This window comes from Pongo abelii, chromosome 1 (genome assembly GCF_028885655.2).
Source record: "Pongo abelii isolate AG06213 chromosome 1, NHGRI_mPonAbe1-v2.0_pri, whole genome shotgun sequence".
Classification (NCBI taxonomy): Eukaryota; Metazoa; Chordata; class Mammalia; order Primates; family Hominidae; genus Pongo; species Pongo abelii.
The window spans coordinates 119151073-119169668 of record NC_071985.2 but is presented as its reverse complement, the minus strand read 5'-3'; the positions used below and the strand labels follow the sequence as shown (position 1 = coordinate 119169668).

At 36.8% G+C, this 18596-nt stretch overlaps 1 protein-coding gene across 4 annotated transcripts in view; it reads left to right on the top strand.

Annotated features, from left to right (window-relative positions):
• The window catches only part of MAGI3 (membrane associated guanylate kinase, WW and PDZ domain containing 3), a 286949-nt gene that overhangs the window by 177257 nt on the left and 91096 nt on the right, over positions 1–18596 (top strand). For all 4 annotated transcript variants that reach the window (XM_054554014.2, XM_024231941.3, XM_024231944.3 and 1 more), the window contains exons 3-4: positions 13164–13283; positions 18001–18210. In XM_054554014.2, coding sequence (XP_054409989.1) covers positions 13164–13283; positions 18001–18210 — 330 coding nt within the window. The remainder of the gene's footprint in view (positions 1–13163; positions 13284–18000; positions 18211–18596) is intronic.

Sequence of the window (18596 nt, the reverse complement as noted above, 5' to 3'; positions counted from 1 at the left end):
CTACAGGCCAATATCCCTGATGGATATTTGACACAAAAATTCTAAAGAAAATACTAGCAAACCAAATTATATTGCACATTTAAAAAATCATACATCTTGACCAGCTAAAATTTATGCCTGGAATGCAAGGATGGTTCAACATATAAGAATCAGTCAATATATTATACCACATTAACATCTCAATACAGAAAAGCAAAATTTAGTACCCTATCAAGATTTTTAAAAATACTCAACAAATTAGGAGTAGAAGGAAACTACCTCAACATAATAAAAGCTAACATTATGCTTAACAGGGAAAGACAGAAGGTTTTTCCTGTGAGATCCCGCGATAAAGCAAGGATGCCCGGTCTTGCCATTACTATTCAACATAGTACTGGAAATTCTAGCCAGAGTAATAAGACAGGAAAAAGAAATAAAAGGCATTCAACTTAGAAAAGACTTAAAAGATCTCTCTTTGCAGATAACATCTTAAATGTAAAAAGAATTTGAACAACATGGGTGAATCTCAAAAGCATTATGCTATGTAAAAGAAGCCGGACAACTACTGGAATCAAATTAATGTATGATTCCATTTGTATTAAATTATATTAAAGGCAAAACTATACTGACAGTAGGTCAGTAACTGCCCAGAGTGGAGGACTGCAAAGAGGCCCAAGGAAACTTTGGGGGATAATAGTTTCCAAAGTTCACATAATTGGACTATTAGAATTAGTGCATTCTATTGTAGGTAAATTATTTCTTTCATACCATCAATATTTAGAAAATGAAAGTTTATGAAAATATTACTTACCATAGCATATAAGTTTTTTTAAAATACCTAGAAATTAACCTCTAATGAAAGGTAAGACCTCTATAGTGTGAAATTGAGGGATGCTGAAGAAGATCTAAATATGCTGACAGAGCTTTCTTACTCATGAATTAAAGGCAGTATGGCAAAGATATCAGTTCTGCTCAAATTGACTGGTAGATTCAATGTAATTCCATAAAAATTTCAGCCTTTTTAGCCTGTTTATCTGATTCTAGAATGTATATGGACAGGCTTTGAATACAAAAAGCAAGACAGGTGGACTTGCTATACTATATATCAAGATTTATTAGGAAAATAGAATAATTATAACACTGATAATGATATAGGAATGGTCAGTAGATAGAAAGCCTAGTAGTAAACACCCAAGCTTATATAGACATTTCCATGAAAGAAGTGCTGTGGCTGATCAGAAGGGAAATTAATGACTTTTAGTAAATTGTTTTGAGTAGTCATTTGGAAAAAAAGGAAATTGGACTGGTACTTCTCACCAGCAATCCCCATCCCCACCATCTGTTTTTTGTGTTAAAGTCCTAGGTGTGAAAGGCAAACCTGTAGTGCTTTTTAAAAAGAATATAGAATATCTCCATAGCTTTAGGAAAGGATTTTTTTCAACTAGACACAAAAACCATTAGCTGTAAAGGAAAAGATTTATACATTTGACTACATTAAAATTAAGAGCTTCTGTCATCAAAATACAATTTCTTAAAAGCTGAAAAAATCAGAATGTGACAAGATACTCTCTGTTCCTCTACATTTATTTCTGCAGTACAAAAAAGTTTACATGTGATTGGCACATATGTAGAAAATGACATGAATTTAACTGAGGTTACACTAGTTTCTATGCCATTTTCTTCAGCAAGCTAATGTTTTTTATCATCAAATAGCCACAAGTAAATAAAATAAAAGAACACAACTGAATATTGCAGCTGAGGAAGAATATGGCAGTGTATATGATACCTATACACTTCAATTTACCCTCTTTTCTGTTTGACCATGTGTTCTGTTTTAAAAATCTTTATTGCACTATTTGCCCTATCTTCGTTATTTAGGAGCCTAACCCTTTCTTATACCCCTTTCTGTCAAGCCACCTTTTCTTTTCATTCCTTTCATTTCTTAAAAGACCAGTATTTTATTTACTCTACTATTTTTAATTGGGAATTTAACATGTCTTTTAAACTGTATTAATATTTTAAATTAGGACCATTATTTATTTTGTTAGTGTTCTGGTTACAAAGTTGCAAAGGTTTCAAGAAGTCAACCATGACTCTATTTTCTCCATAATCTCTATTATTTTGGGTGCATGATTTTTCAGAAAGTGCTGTTTCAAGAAACCATATTTCACAGAAATCCCCCATTTGCAATACATATGTCTGACAATGGATCACAGTACTTCATCAATACAAGACAGTTATTTCACATTTTAACATCTCTACAGTTGGGATGCATCTTAGAATAGATGAAATCTTTCAATTATAATTGCCAGGGTTTTTTCTTTCTTAGAGATAAAATAATGATGCAGTTTAGAAGGGGTTGGATACTTAGATTTGATGATTTACTATAATATTCAGAATATAAGGAATTATAAATCAATTTTATTTTATTTTTTATTATACTTTAAGTTCTGGAATACATGTGCAGAATGTGCAGGTTTGTTGCATAGGTATGCATGTGCCATGGTGGTTTGCTGCACCCATCAACCTATCATCTAGGTTTTAAGCCTCACATGCATTAGGTATTTGTCCTAGCGCTCTTTCACCCCTTGCTCCCCATACCCCGACAGACCCCAGTGTGTGATGTTGCCCTTCCTGTGTCCATGTGTTCTCATTGTTCAACTCCCACTTATGAGTGAGAACATGTGGTGTTTGGTTTTCTGTTCCTGTGTTAGTTTGCTGAGAATGGTGGTTTCCAGCTTCACCCACGTCCGTGCAAAGGACATGAACTCATTCCTTTTTATGGCTGGATAGTATTCCATGGTGTCCATGTGCCACATTTTCTTTATCCATTCTATCATTGATGGGCATTTGGGTTGGTTCCAAGTCTTTGCTATTGTGAATAGTGCTGCAATAAACATACATGTGCATGTGTCTTTATAGTAGAAGGATTTATAATCTTTTGAGTATATACCCAGTAATGGAATTGCTGGGTCAAATGGTATTTCTAGTTCTAGATCCTTGAGGAATCGCCACACTGTCTTCCACAATGGTTGAACTAATTTACACTCCCACTAACAGTGTGAAAACATTCCTATTTCTCCACATCCTCTCCAGCATCTGTCATTTCCTGACTTTTTAATAATCGCCATTCTAACTGATGTGAGATGGTATCTTGTTGTGGTTTTGATTTGCATTTCTGTAATGACCAGTGATGATGAGCTTTTTTTCATATGTTTGTTGGCCACATAAATGTCTTCTTTTGAGAAGTGTCTGTTCATATCCTTCACCCAATTTTTGATGGGGTAGTTTGTTTTTTTCATGTAAATTTGTTTAAGTTCCTTGTAGATTCTGGATATCATACCTTTTTCAGATGGATAGATTGCAAAAATTTTCTCCCATTCTATAGGTTGCCTGTTCACTCTGATGATAGTTTCTTTTGCTGTGCAGAAGCTCTTTAGTTTAATTAGATCCCATTTGTCAATTTTGGCTTTTGTTGCTATTGTTTTTGGTGTTTTAGTCATGAAGTCTTTGCCCATGCTTACGTCCTGAATGGTATTGCCTAGGTTTTCTTCTAGGGTTTTTATGGTTTTGGGTCTTACGTTTAAGTCTTTAATCCATCTTGAATTAATTTTTGTGTAAGGTGTAAGGAAGGAGTCCAGTTTCAGTTTTCTGCATATGGCTAGCCAGTTTTCCCAACACCATTTATTAAATAGGGAATCCTTTCCTCATTGCTTGTTTTTGTCAGGTTTGTTGAAGATGAGATGGTTATAGATATGTGGTGTCATGTCTGAGGCCTCTGTTCTATTCCATTGTTCTATCTATCGGTTTTGGTACCAGTACCGTATTGTTTTGGTTACTGTACCCTTGTAGTATAGTTTGAAGACAGGTGGTGTGACGCCTCCAGCTTTGTTCCTTTTGCTTAGGATTGTCTTGGCTATATGAGGTCTTTTTGTTTCCTTATGAAATTTAAAGTAGTTTTTTCTACTTATGTGAAGAAAGTTAATGGTAGCTTGATGGGGATAGCATTGAATCTATAAATTACTTTGGGCAGTGTGGCCATTTTCACAATATTGGTTTTTCCTATTCATGAGCATGGAATGTTTTTCCATTTGTTTGTGTCCTCTCGTATTTCCTTGAGCAGTGGTTTGTAGTTCTCCTTGAAGAGGTCCTTCATGTCCCTTGTAAGTTGGATTCCTAGGTATTTTATTCTCTTTGTAGCAATTGTGCATGGGAGTTCACTCATGATTTGGTTCTCTGTTTGCCTATCATTGGTGTATAGGAATGCTTGTGATTTTTGCACATTGATTTTGTATCCTGAGACTTTCCTGAAGTTGCTTATCAGCTTAAGGAGTTTTTGAGCTGAGAAGATGGGGTTTTCTAAATATACAACCATGTCATCTGCAAACAGAGAAAAATTGACTTCCTCTCTTCCTATTTGAATACCCTTTATTTCTTTCTCTTGCCTAATTGCCCTGGCCAGAACTTCCAGTACTACGTTGAATAGGAGTGGTGAGAGAGGGGTCCTTGTCTTGTGCCAGTTTTCAAAGGGAATGCTTCCAGCTTTTGTTCATTCAGTATGATATTGGCTTTGGGTTTGTCATAAATAGCTCTTATTATTTTGAGATACGTTCCATCAATGCCCAGTTTATTGAGAGTTTTTAGCATGAAGGTGTGTTGAATATTATTGAAGGCCTTTTCTGCATCTGTTGAGTTAATCATGTGGTTTTTGTCATTTGTTCTGTTTATGTGATGGATTATGCTTATTGATTTGCATATGTTGAACCAGCGTTGCATCCCAGGGATGAAGCCAACTGGATCGTGGTGGATAAGCTTTTCGATGTGCTGCTGGATTCAGTTTGCCAGTATTTTATTGAGGTTTTTCACATCGATGTTCATTAGGGATGTTGGCCTGAAACTTTCTTTTTTTGTTGTGTCTCTGCCAGGTTTTGGTATCAGGATGATGCTGGCCTCAGAAAATGAGTTAGGGAGAAGTCCCTCTTTTTCTATTGTTTAGAATAGTTTCAAAAGAAGTGATACCAGCTCCTCTTTGTACCTCTGGTAGAATTTGGCTGTGAATCCCTCTGATCCTGTGCTTTTTTTGGTTGGTAGGCTATTAATTACTGCCTCAATTTCAGAATTTGTTACTGGTCTATTCAGGAGTTCGACTTCTTCCTGGTTTAGTCTTGGGAGGATGTATGTGTCGAGGAATTTATCCATTTCTTCTAGATTTTCTAGTTTATTTGTATAGAGGCATTTATAGTATTGTCTGGCAGTAGTTTGTATTTCTGTGGGATCAGTGGTGATATCCCCTTTATCATTTTTTATTGCATTTATTTGATTATTCTATCTTTTCTTCTTTTTTATTCTGGCTAGTGGTCTGTTTTGTTAATCTTTTCAAAAAACCAGCTCCTGGATTCATTGATTTTTTGGAGGGTATTTCATGTCTCTATCATCTTCAGTTCTGCTTTGATCTTGGTTATTTCTTCTGTTCTGCTAGCTTTTTTTTTTGAGACAGAGTCTCGCTCTGTCACCCAGGCTGGAGTGCAGTGGCGCAATCTCGGCTCACTGCAAGCTCCGCCTCCCGGGTTCACACCATTCTCCTGCCTCAGCCTCCCAAGTAGCTGGGACTACAGGTGCCCGCCACTACACCCTGCTAATTTTTTGTATTTTTAGTAGAGACGGGGTTTCACCATGTTAGCCAGGATGGTCTCGATCTCCTGACCTCGTGATTTGCCCGCCTCAGCCGCCCAAAGTGCTGGGATTACAGGCGTGAGCCACTGCACCCAGCCCTGTTCTGCTAGCTTTTGAATTTGTTTGTTCTTGCTTCTTTAGTTATTTTAATTGTGACGTTAGGGTGTCTATTTTAGATCATTCCAGTTTTCTGATGTGGGCATTCAGTGCTATAAGCTTCCGTCTAAACACTGCTTTAGCTGTGTCCCAGAGATTCTGGTACATTTTGTCTTTGTTCTCATTGGTTTCAAAGAACATCTTTATTTCTTCCTTAATTTCGTTGTTTACCCAGTAGTCATTCAGAAGCAGGTTTTTCAGTTTCTAAGTAGTTGTGCGGTTTTGGGTGAGTTTCTTAATTCTGAGTTCCAATTTGATTGCATTGTGGTCTGAGCAAGCGTTTGTTATGATTTCCGTTCTTTTTCATTTGCTGAGGAGTGTTTTACTTCCAATTATGTGGTTGATTTTAGAATAAGTGTGATGTGCTAAGAAGAATGTATATTCTGTTGATTTGGGATGAAGAGTTCAGTAGATGTCTATTAGGTCTGCTTGGTCCAGAGCTGAGTTCAAATCCTAAATATACTTGTTAATTTTCTGTCTTGTTGATCTGCCTAATATTGACAGTGGGGTGTTAAAGTCTCCCACTATTATTGTGTGGGAATCTAAGTCTCTTTGTAGGTCTCTAAGAACTTGCTTTATGAATCTAGGTGCTCCTGTATTGGGTGCATACATATTTGGGATAGTTAGCTCTTGTTGCATGGATCCCTTTACCATTATGTAATGCCCTTCTTTGTCTCTTTTGATCTTTGTTGGTTTAAAGTCTGTTTTATCGGAGACTAAGATTGCAACCCCTGCTTTTTTTTTTTTTTTTTTTTTTGGCTTTCCATTTGCTTGGTAAATATTCCTCCATCCATTTATTTTCAGCCTATGTGTGTCTTTGCACATGAGATGGGTCTCCTGAATACAGCACACCAAAAGGTCTTGACTCCTTTATCCAATTTGCCAGTCTGTGTCTTTTAATTGGGGTGTTCAGCCCATTTACATTTAAGGTTAATATTGTTATGTATTAATTGTATCCTGTCATCATGATGCTAGCTGGTTATTTTGCACATTAGTTGATGCAGTTTCTTCATAGGGTTGTTGGTCTTTATATTTTGGTATGTCTTTGCAGTGGCTGGTACCAGTTTTTCCTTTCCATATTTAGTGCTTCCTTCAGGAGTAAGGCAGGCCTGTTGGTGAGAAAATCCCTCAGCATTTGCTTGTCTGTAAAGGATTTTATTTCTCCCTCACTTCTGAAGCGTAGTTTGGATAGATTTGAAATTCTGGGTTGAAAATCCTTTTCTTTAAGGATGTTGAATATTGGTCGCCTACTTTCTTCTGGCTTGTAGGTTTCTGCAGAGATCTGCTGTGAGTCTGATGGGCCTCCTTTGTAGGTAGTCTGACCTTTCTCTCTGGCTGCCCTTAACATTTTTTCCTTCATTTCAACCTTGGAGAATCTGACGATCATGTGTCTTGTGATTGCTTTTCCCAAGGAGTATCTTAGTGGTGTTCTCTATATTTCCTGAATTTGAAAGTTGGCCTGTCTTGCTAGGTTGGGGGGAGGTTCTCCTGGATAATATCCTGAAGTGTGTTTTCCAACTTGGTCCCATTCTCCCTGTCACTTTCAGGTATACCAATCAATCATAGGTTTGGCCTTTTCACGTAGTCTCATATTTCTTGGAAGCTTTGTTTGTTCCTTTTCGTTCTTTTTTCTCTAATTTTGTCTTTATGCTTTATTTCATTACATTGATCTTCAGTCTCTGATATCCTTTCTTCCACTTGATTGATTTGCTTATTGATACTTGTATATACTTCATGAAGTTCTCGTGCTGTGTTTTTCAGCTCCATCAGGTCATTTATGTTTTTCTCTAAACTGGTTATTCTCGTTAGCAGTTCCTGTAACCTTTTATCAACGTTCTTAGAACATGGTCCTTTAGCTCAGAGGAGTTTGTTATTACCCACCTCCTGAAGCCTACTTTTGTCAATTCATCAAACTCATTCTCTGTCCAGTTTTGTGCCCTTGTCAGAGAGGAGTTGTGATTATTTGGAGGAGAAGAATCATTCTGGTTTTTGGAATTTTCAGCATTTTTGCGCCGGTTTTTCCTCATCTTTGTGGATTTATCTACCTTTGATCTTTGATGCTGATGGCCTTTGGATGGGGTTTTTGGGTGAGCGTCCTTTTGGTTAGTGTTGATGTTATTGCTTTCTGTTTGTTAGTTTTCCTTCTAATAGTCAGGCCCCTCTTCTGCAGGTCTGCTGGAGTTTGCTAGAGGTCCACTCCAGACCCTGTTTGCCTGGTATCACCAGCAGAGGCTGCAGAACAGCAAAGATTGCTGCCTGCTCCTTCCTCTGGAAACTTCATCCCAGAGGGGCACCCACCTGATGCCAGCCAGAGCTCTCCTGTATGAGGTGTCTGTTGACTCTTACTGGGAGGTGTCTCCCAGTCAGAAGGCACAGGGGTCAGGGACCCACTTGAGGAGGCAGTCTGTCCCTTAGCAGAGCTTGAGGAGGCAGTCTGTCCCTTAGCAGAGCTTGAGCACTGTGCTGGGAGATCTGCTGCTCTCTTCAGAGTCGGCAGGCAGGAACATTTAAGTCTACTGAAGCTGCACCCACAGCTGCTCCTTCCCCCAGGTGCTCTGTCTCAGGGAGATGGGAGTTTTATCTATAAGCCCCTGACTGGGGCTGCTGCCTTTCTTTCAGAGATGCCCTGCCCAGTGAGGAGGAATCTAGAGAGGCAGTCTGGCCACAGCCGTTTTTCTGCACTGCGGTGAGTTCCACACAGTCCGAACTTCCTGGCAGCTTCCTTAACACTGTGAGGGGAAAACCGCCTACTCAAGTCTCTGCAGTGGTGGATGCCCCACCCCCCACCAAGCTCAATCATCCCAGGTTGACTTCAGACTGCTGTGCTGGCACTGAGAATTTCAAGCCAGTGGTTCTTAGCTTGCTGGGCTCTGTGGGAGTGGGACCCACTGACCAAGACCACTTGGCTCCCTGGCTTCAGCCCCCTTTGCAGGGAAGTGAACAGTTCTGTCTCACTGGAGTACAAAAAAAACCTCCTGCAGCTAGCTCAGTGTCTGCCCAAACAGCCGCCTCGTTTTGTGCTTGAAACCCAGGGCCCTGGTGGTGTAGGTACACGAGATAATCTCCTGGTCTGCGGGTTGCAAAAGCTGTGGGAAAAGCATAGTATTTGGGCCAGATAGCACAGTCCCTCATGGCTTCCCTTGGCTAGGGGAGGGAGTTCCCTGGCCCCTTGTGCTTCCTGGATGAGGCACTGCCCCACCCTGCTTCTGCTCACCCTCTGCGGGCTGCACCCACTGTCTAACCAGTCCCAACGAGATTATCTGGGTACCTCAGTTGGAAATGCAGAAACCACCCACCTTCTGTGTTGGTCTTGCTGGGAGCTGCAGACCAGAGCTTTTCCTATTTGGGCATCTTGCTAGCTCCCACATATCAATTTTAAAGACACAAACCCAACAGAGAAATGGGGAAAGAGTTGAATAACCACTTCACAACAGAGGAAATCTATATGCCTTCTAAATGTATTAAAAAGAATGTTTAATCTCATAAAGCAATTGCTTTATGAGGTTGAAGTGAGGGGTAAAATCTTGAGTAGCCGTCCTATTTTTTGGATGTCTTGTTCATTGTTGAGGTTGTGGATGATACATCCGGAGCATATGAATAGTATGGCTTTAAAGAAAGCGTGGGATTAAATACACAGTGAAGTGACTTTACACACCCAGGATATTGGAAAAATCTTAAAAGCCTCATGACAAGTATTGGTGTGGACAGAAGAGGATGCATGTTATGTGATTCCATTCATATGAGGTTGCAAAAGTGGCAAAACTAAGCTATGTTGCTTAAAAATGCATTATTTAGTTGGTACAATCATTTAAAAGGAAAGGAAATCATCATCACAGATATCAAGATGGTAGTCTCTTTTGAGGATGGAGGGAGGGAGAGATTTATCATCAGAGACACACAAGAAGGTTTTTGAGGTCCTGGTAATGTTCTGTTTTTTGCTTGGGTTGATTTGCTTATAACTAAACAGAAAGGGTAAATGATCAGTTATGTCAAATGTTATTCACAGGTCAGTTAAGATGAGGGTAAGACTTGGCCATTGAGTTCAGCGAAGTGGAGACTGTTGTTGAAACATAGCACATTGTCTCAGTGAATGGTTGGGGAAAAAATCTTATTTGAATAGGCTCAGGAGACAGTGAGAGAATTGGAGACTGTGTATGGCTCCGAAGAACTCTTTGGAGCAATTTTTATGTATAAAGGAGAAATGTGGTGAGAACTGGGGGTGAGGGGGGATGTAGAAAGCTTTATATAAAATATACAGTATTAGGAGAATATAAGATAAATTTTATGGAATGCGAAAAGCAATGGGGTGAAGGAAGGAAGATAACTTTATGTGTATTTTTTGGTTTTGTGGGGGGAGTGAAAATTTATAATACTTTGTAAAGAGAATTAACATTAAAACTATTTTCTAGTCTTAGAAATATATGGTAGAATTACACATAACATTCATATCTGTCAGTGAAAAGAATCATGGACAACATCCTGCTCAACACCACCTTGCAGAAAGAGAAAGCCAAAAGAGATTAAGTAGTTGTCTAAATTGTGCCGTTAATAATAATCGCAGACCAAAACAGAGTTCCTCCTGCCCTTTCGATCAGAGCTGTTTTTATAGTATTATCTATAATATGGCTTGCTTTTAAATTGTTTTTTAGTCATTATGTTTTATGGTGGAGTTTATTTGGATATCTCAATTAGCCTTTGCTGCATAACAGACTACCCCAAAACTTAGTGGCTTAAAATAGTGATGTGTATTTCTCATGATTTCATGAGTTGGGCTCAGTTGGGACCATTCATGTGGCTATAGTCATTGACAGCTCAACTGGAGCTGAAGGGGCTAAGATGGTCTCATTCATGTGTCTGGGGCCTTGCTGCTTTTTGTTGGCTTGGGCTCTCTTTATCACTCAGTAGTCTAGCCTGGACTTCCTTGCATGGTAGCAGGAGCATTCCAAGAGAGTGAATATGGAAGTCTAGATCCCTAAACTTGGACAACATCACAGCCTTTACATTAAATTAATCAAAGCATATCATCAATCCAGTCCAAATTCAAGGGATGAGGCAACAGGCCCCACCTCTTAGGAGGTGCAAAATATCATCATCATAATTTTTCCATCTGTCATAGATAATTACAAATTATAATTTTAATCATTGAATTTCCTTTTTTTTAAGAGACAGGATCTCACTCTGTCATCAGGGCTGGAGTGCAGTGGTGCTGCAATGATAACCCACTGCATCACTGCATCCTTGAACTCCTGGTCTCAAATTATCTTCCCACCTCAGCCTCACGAGTGGCTAGGACTACTGATGTGCACCACTACACCTGGCTAATTTTTAAAATTTTTTTATAGAGACAAGGTCGTACTATGTTGCCCAGGCTTGAGTTAATGTCTAATGTTAACTTTTATTTAATATGGAGCTAAGAAGCTGTTGATTCAGAGAATCTAACAATGTAGTTTTGGTCAATATATGAGAAATATAAAAATTTGAAAATAAAAAACATATTAAAAATTAAAGGAAAAAAGCTGTTTTCCAGATTTTATATCCTCTATGATGTAAAACAGGTAAAGAAATGCTTATTTTTAGAAAAAAAATTGGGTTAAAAAATGGGGGAGAAAATTCAATATAGTCTTTGTTGCACAGAATGTTGACATAATCATTATTTTCTCAGATTATTACCTTTAATTTGTTATCATAATCTTTGTTGTTTTTTTGCATGTTACAGAATATACTAGAATGTAATGTGACTGAAAACAGTAGGAGCAATTAAGAGTTTCCCATGAATTAACTTACAATAATAATAAGAGCATATTGCCAGGCACTGTCCTAAATGCATTTGTTTACAATTTCACTTAATTTATTTGACAGCTATGTATATTCAGCACCTACTGTGATCTTTGCACTGTGTCAAGACTTGGGGCTATTACTCTGAATCAAATCGACATGGTTTCTGCATGTTGCCATACCCTAGATAGAAATCAGGGAAGGTTCTCTAAAGGAACTTTCTAAGCCAGGACCTGAAGGATGAGTAGAAGTTAGCTGAGGTGAGAGTGGGAAAGGGAGTAGGAAGTCCTCTGGGGACATGACAACGGCCTTGAAAGTATGTGAGTGAAAGGAACATTAAAATGATTGAAAAATATATTTAGTATACTAAAGCCTAATGTGAAAGGAATGAGGCAAAAAAGAAGTTGGGGAGGTTGCCAGGGGCGAGATTGCAAAGGGCTTTGTAAAATGTGTTGTTATAGAATCTGGATTTTATACCAAGGATCATGGGAAGCCATTGATAGGTTTAGAGAGAGATTTTGTTTGTTTCCTCAGACTGTGTTTTAGAAAAGTCACTGACTGCAGTGACTAGGAGGAGTGTAGCTGGGAAGAGGTAAAGGTTGACCTAGGGGTACCAACAATACAGGTCCTAGATAATGATATGACTTCAGTGATTATGGGAATGAAAAGAAGTATTTAGAGATACTTATGAGGTAGATTTGGTGACTGGATGTGGAGTAGAGGGAGGAGCCCAAGACGACTGACTCTCAGATTTCCTACCTGGAGTGCTGTTACTGAATAGGGACCTAAGTGGAGGAACAGGTTTGAGAAGGAAAGTGTTCTTGTCCTAGACTTGCAACAAATTCCCGGTGAAAATCCTGTATCTCTTTGTATTATGTAGTATTTGAAATGACATTTTGTAAAAGTGACTCTTGTTTAGTAAAATTCAGTCAAATGTAGCAATGCTGCCATAACCTGAATTTATACCTTGAAGCTGAAAGAAAGATTGTAGTTTAGCATTTAGTGATCTGTTACTGTAGTTAATTTTATGAAACAATTTACTTACTGTTACCGTAGTTAATTTTATGAAACAATTTACTTACTGTTACTGTAGTTAATTTTATGAAACAATTTACTTACTGCTTAATTTTTAAAAATTACTTGAAGAGAATAATGGCTAAGAAGCCATATGTGAATACCTGTCTTAGGCCTTTTATTCACATATAAAGTAACTTTATAACCAGTGTTTGTCCAACTTTTAAAAATAAAGTTCATTAAAATAACTTGTAAAAATATTATTTTTTGTCTTTCATGACTCTAGTAAGTAGAATGTTTACATTTATGCTAGAGATGAAAAAAATAAGTAGGATAACTACTTTAAAATAAGTCTGTCTTTCACCAGGTGTGCACATGTATCAAAACATCATGTTGTATGCTATAAATATATACAATTTTATCTGTGAATTTTACCTCAATAAAGTTGGGGCAGGGGAATGAAATATCTCTTATGTGTTCTCTACAAACTGAATATTCTATTACTTTGAATATTTTGTAAGTTTAAAAGTACTTTACAACCTACTTTTTTTTTTCTTTTTTCTTAGGCACTACAAGGGCCCCCAGGGATGGGGAAGTACCAGGAGTGGATTATAATTTCATTTCCGTTGAACAATTCAAAGCACTGGAAGAGAGTGGAGCATTGTTAGAAAGTGGGACATATGATGGTATGTCCCCAAATAACAACACTACCACCCAAAAAACTATCTGAACGACTGGAATTATTTCAGAGGGAATTTGACCAGTATAGTACCACTTTTTGAAAAACTTTTTTTCCTCTCTGTTTTTGAGAAAATTTTATTTTGATGGGGAGATTTGTAATTTATTAATTAAAATGGGATTAAATAATAAGCAAAAAAATCCATCATATTTTAAAGTTGATTGTGAACAATATATTAAAAATCAGCCAAACTGTCCAGTTTATATATTTCATACTAATTCACATTCATCATGTGAACTCAGTGAGTATTTGTTGATTGCATTTTATTTGTAGTTGGAATTCAAAATCTGTACTCTAAAAAACTTACATGTACCTTGACTATCCTGGAAAAAAGAGAATATAAAATTTGGGGAGAAAACAACAAAAACAGAATAATTGGTTTTCTTTTCATTTCTGTTTCCTCTACCCACTTGATTCCATTGATATTTGATATTTGAGATCAATTTCCATTTTTAAATGACGCTTTAAGATCTATTTTTCCCCTTATGTAACATACCCTTCCCTGGCAAGCTTATCCACTTCCATAGCACCCTACGCTATGGTCCATTATTGCTTTTTCATACTATTATAATTGCCTGTTTACAAGCTCTGTGATAGTAATGGTCATGTCTTTCTTACTTGATATTATCTTCAGTGCCTAAAGATAGTGTTCAATAAATATCTAACCTGGAATTCAGCATATCTAAATATGCATTTGTGTTCTATCCAAAAGAGAAATTCTTCATCGTTTCTCTCTTTAGCAGCACCATGATCTCAGAACAGTGAAATCATTATTTACTTTCTCCTTTTTCTCACATTTCACATTCATTTGCCAAATGTCATCATTTCTTCTTTTGTAGCTGCATTCACAATACCCTTCTTTCACTTTCACCACCTCATTGTAGGCCCACTAGAAGAGCTCGTGTGTGGACTATTGCTGTTGATCTCATTTGTTCCAATTTCTTCCACCCTGCCCATTGCTACCATGCTAGTCTTCTTCAAGAGCAGCTTTATCATGTCTCTCTCCTATTCAGAACTTTCAATGATTTCCTTTCATCTGCTAAGTTTAACCTAACTACCTTTTCTGGGCTTAGCGCCCATGACTCATTCATTTGTTCATTCATTTTATCCTGTTTTATTCATTAAACAACCATTTATTAAGTACCTACTATGTGCCAAGCACTAAAAGAGAATCTCGGAATACTGTAATGAGCAAGATTAAAGTGCTTTTGAATTTTTTTTTTTTTTTTTTAAGAAGCCCTCTCCCCTTAAATGATGAAGATACTCTACGTTTTCTTCCATTAAATATAAGAGCTTGGTATGGACGAAGTGGCATATTACATATTACTAATTGCTGTGTGCTCAATTCAAAGAAAATGCAAATTAAAATAGTTATACATTATTTCACATCCATAGATTGGCAACAATTTTACAGTCTGGTAATTGCAAGAAATAGAAACTCCCATACACTGCTGGCAAGAGTATAAAATGGTATAATCCTTCTGGAGAGCATCGTGGCAGTAGCTGGTAAATTTGAAGATATACATAACTCTGACCTAGCAGTGCCCCTCTCTAGACATCTACTCAGGAAAAACTGTTGCCCATATGCATATGTAGACACATATGGGAATATTTGTTACAGTGTGAAACAGTTACAGAATGGAAACAACTCTCCTTTAGTAGAATGAATAACATACATTTTAATTTGTTCATAAAAATGGACTGCTATACAACAGTTCAATGTACTGGATTTGTAGGTATCAACATTAATAAGTCTTAAGAGGCATAAAAAGTATAAAATTATATAAAGGTATAAAAATGTATAAAAAGAAAGTTACAAAAGGATATGTACATTATACTATTTATGAAAAAATATGTGAAATATTAGGAAAATACTCTGTGAAGCTTTTATGAAAACAATAGTATTTACGTGTTATAGATGCATATATACATATCCTAGATGTATATTCAGGAGGAAAGACACATATCAACTTCAGGACAGCTCAGGGAGGGAGTGGCTATAGGGACAGGAAGTTAGGGCTTTAATTGTAGATGTGACCATATATATATATATCCTTAAAGAGAAAAAAAGGGAGATTTAAAAGCAATCTAGCAATAATATCTAGATGATGTGTATATAAATAAATACATGTACATATACTTATATAAGTAAATTTTATAAATAGATATTTCTAATACTATTCTGATACTACAGTCTGTAATTTTATATATGTTTGAAATATTGAATAGTTGGCAGTTCTGCAAAAATGAAAAAGCCTTCAGAAAATTAAAAAAACCTTCAAAACAGCCCTAAAACAATGAAAAACTTTGTCAGTAACTGTAGTTAGGGTTCACAAACCTTGGAATTGTATACTGTATCTGAAAACTTGGTATTTACCAACATCTCAAGAAAAAATAGATCTAATTTTATTTATTTATTTATTTTTATTATTATTATACTTAAAGTTCTAGAGTACATGTGCACAACATGCAGGTTTGTTACATGTGTATAAATGTGCCATGTTGGTGTGCTGCACCCATTAACTCATCATTTACATTAGGTATATCTCCTAATGCTATCCCTCCCCCCAGATCTAATTTATTTATAAACAATGCTAGTTTTTTTTTTAATCTAAGCCCCATAATTATCTTTTTAAACAAGGAAACTGCCCAAAATTATTATGAAGTCCTAAAATCTTTTCAGTGATTATGTATGGCAGTCATCATATCCTGCATTTTTATATTTTCCCCTTAGAAAAAGGTTACATTTTCTCGAGTTAGATAATAATTACCAAGAATTCTCAGTAAGATGTGTTTTTAGTAGTACTACTACCTTACTTAGAAAAAGTGGACTTTTTATTTCTGTCATGGTATATCCAGTTTCCTTGATACTGTGATTAATGGGCATAATTCAGGAAAAATAGAGACCCTCGAACCTCCTAATCCCCAGCCAAATCTCTGTTTGGTGTATTTCTGTGCCGGCTGCCCCAGAGAAGCATGACTGGTGTTTTCATTGGTTCTTTGCTTTACTTCTGAGCTAGAAAGTTTGCAGAAAGTTTAGTCTGTTTTCATACAAATCTTTGCATCCATCTGTACAACTGGAGTAACTCCATTTCAAATATGGATTTGGAAACAAGGGAGTAGGTAAGTAGGGAGAGACAGGATGTCATTGAAAAGTTTTTTAGTTTGATTTTATTGTTTTGTCTTCATTATTTTAATGACAATTACTGCTGAAAGTCAAACTTCCAAAGAATTCATGTTAAATGTTTTCCCCCTCAAAACATGCACAATTTAAGGTAAACTATGTAATATCTAGATTTGTCTCAGCATTATGGGGAAGAACCTATGCTATTTTCCATCTAGGAAAAATCAGTCAATTATCTACCTCATTAATTTACCTTAGGTGAATGAGCATCTTAATTACTTCCTTAGGAGCTAAGGAATTTGATTAGAAAATATGATTTTAGAAAAATCATGAGTATTTTATTCTCTAATCATATATATATTTCTCTAACGTTAGCATAATGATTAATAGAATGTCAAAAGTAGTAGGAACCACGAACTGTTAATGTGGCTAGACCTGTTGAGTGCTTTCCCATATTATTTGGCGGCCTAGTGGGAACTGCATGACAAATTGAGAAGATACTCAATTGTTTTCACTCTTTTCTGGAACATTTATTTTTACTGCAAAAATTACAGATTCTCAAGAGAAAATTAAAGTATTTCTTGCTTTCCTGAGAGTAAGCCAATACTGAATTATCCTGCTGATGTCTCTATTTGTTCAATAAATTGTCAGATAAAATAATAGAATGCTCAGAAAAACTTTTAAAAATTACCCTTACATAAACAGCCTACATTTTTATATGATCTGGTTAGTTCTTAGCTTAACCTTTACCCACATACTTCCTCATTTTACCAAAATAGTTCATTATGTTACACATTAGAACAAAATTATTTCAGTTAGTTTTATCCTCATTTACCCCCACCTTCTATGCCAATTAGTCTTACATGACAGCATCAATGCATTTAAATTCACAAATTATGTCCTAATTCAGAACCCATGTAAGGCAATCCCTGTAGGAATGAATAATCTGCTTACATACAGTCAACTTCCTGGCCTTAAACAAATAGTATTAAGATATTAGATAATATATGGTGAAGAGCACTTGAGAAATTAGTTCTTTCCCCTATTTCTGCTCTCTCTTCTCCTAAGATGAGTGTTTTGAGTGCTTTGGACTCCTTTTGGCCAATGATAGATATTTCCTTTTTTTTTTTTTTTTTTTTGAGGCAGAGTCTCACTCTGTCACCCAGGCTGGAGTGTAGTGGCACAATCTCAACTCATTGGAACTTCTGCCTCCTAGATTCAAGTGATTTTCCTGCCTCAGTCTCCCAAGTAACTGGGATTCACAGGCATGTGCCGCCATACCTGGCTAATTTTTGTGTTTTTAGTAGAGATGGGTTTCGCCATGTTGGCCAAGCTGAACTCAAACTCCTGACCTCAAATGATTCGCCCATCTCGACCTCCCAAAGTGCTGGGATTACAAGTGTGAGCCACCATGCCCACCCCTATGGTAGATATTTCAAAACTTCTTTGTGAAAAACAGGGCAGAGACATACACTAGGTCAAATTGCTCTGACTCTGACTTCAACATTAGTAATTTCAGCAGCTATTTTATTCACTTCAGGAAACTTCTATGGAACTCCTAAGCCTCCAGCAGAACCCAGCCCTTTTCAGCCAGATCCAGTTGATCAAGTCCTCTTTGATAATGAGTTTGATGCAGAATCTCAAAGAAAACGAACTACGTCTGTCAGCAAGATGGAAAGAATGGATAGTTCTCTTCCTGAAGAGGAAGAAGATGAGGACAAGGAAGCTATTAATGGCAGTGGAAACGCAGGTTTGTAAATAGATGAACAATTTCTAACTGATCTTCTAGATTGATTTTACTATTACGTTGAATTAAAAGCACTAAAATTTTTTACAAAGCGTATGGAGAGCAAGTGATTGTATTTTAATTTTTTTGTAAAGGTTGTATGTGGAGCAAAGTGTATTTCTATAGACCATCCTATAAGCTAAAGTGAGTTGTCCCAATTTGGATAAATCAATGATAAACTATCATTAGTAATAAAATATATGCCATTACCCTGCTGTTTAAAATATTTGAGATTTGCCTCTGATGTTGCAATATGGGAGTCTTGTTGGCCTATGTCTTACTCTACAGGATGTAAACAATATATGGATGTCTTAGAATGTAGACTTCAGCCTAAACAAAGTAAATAGGAT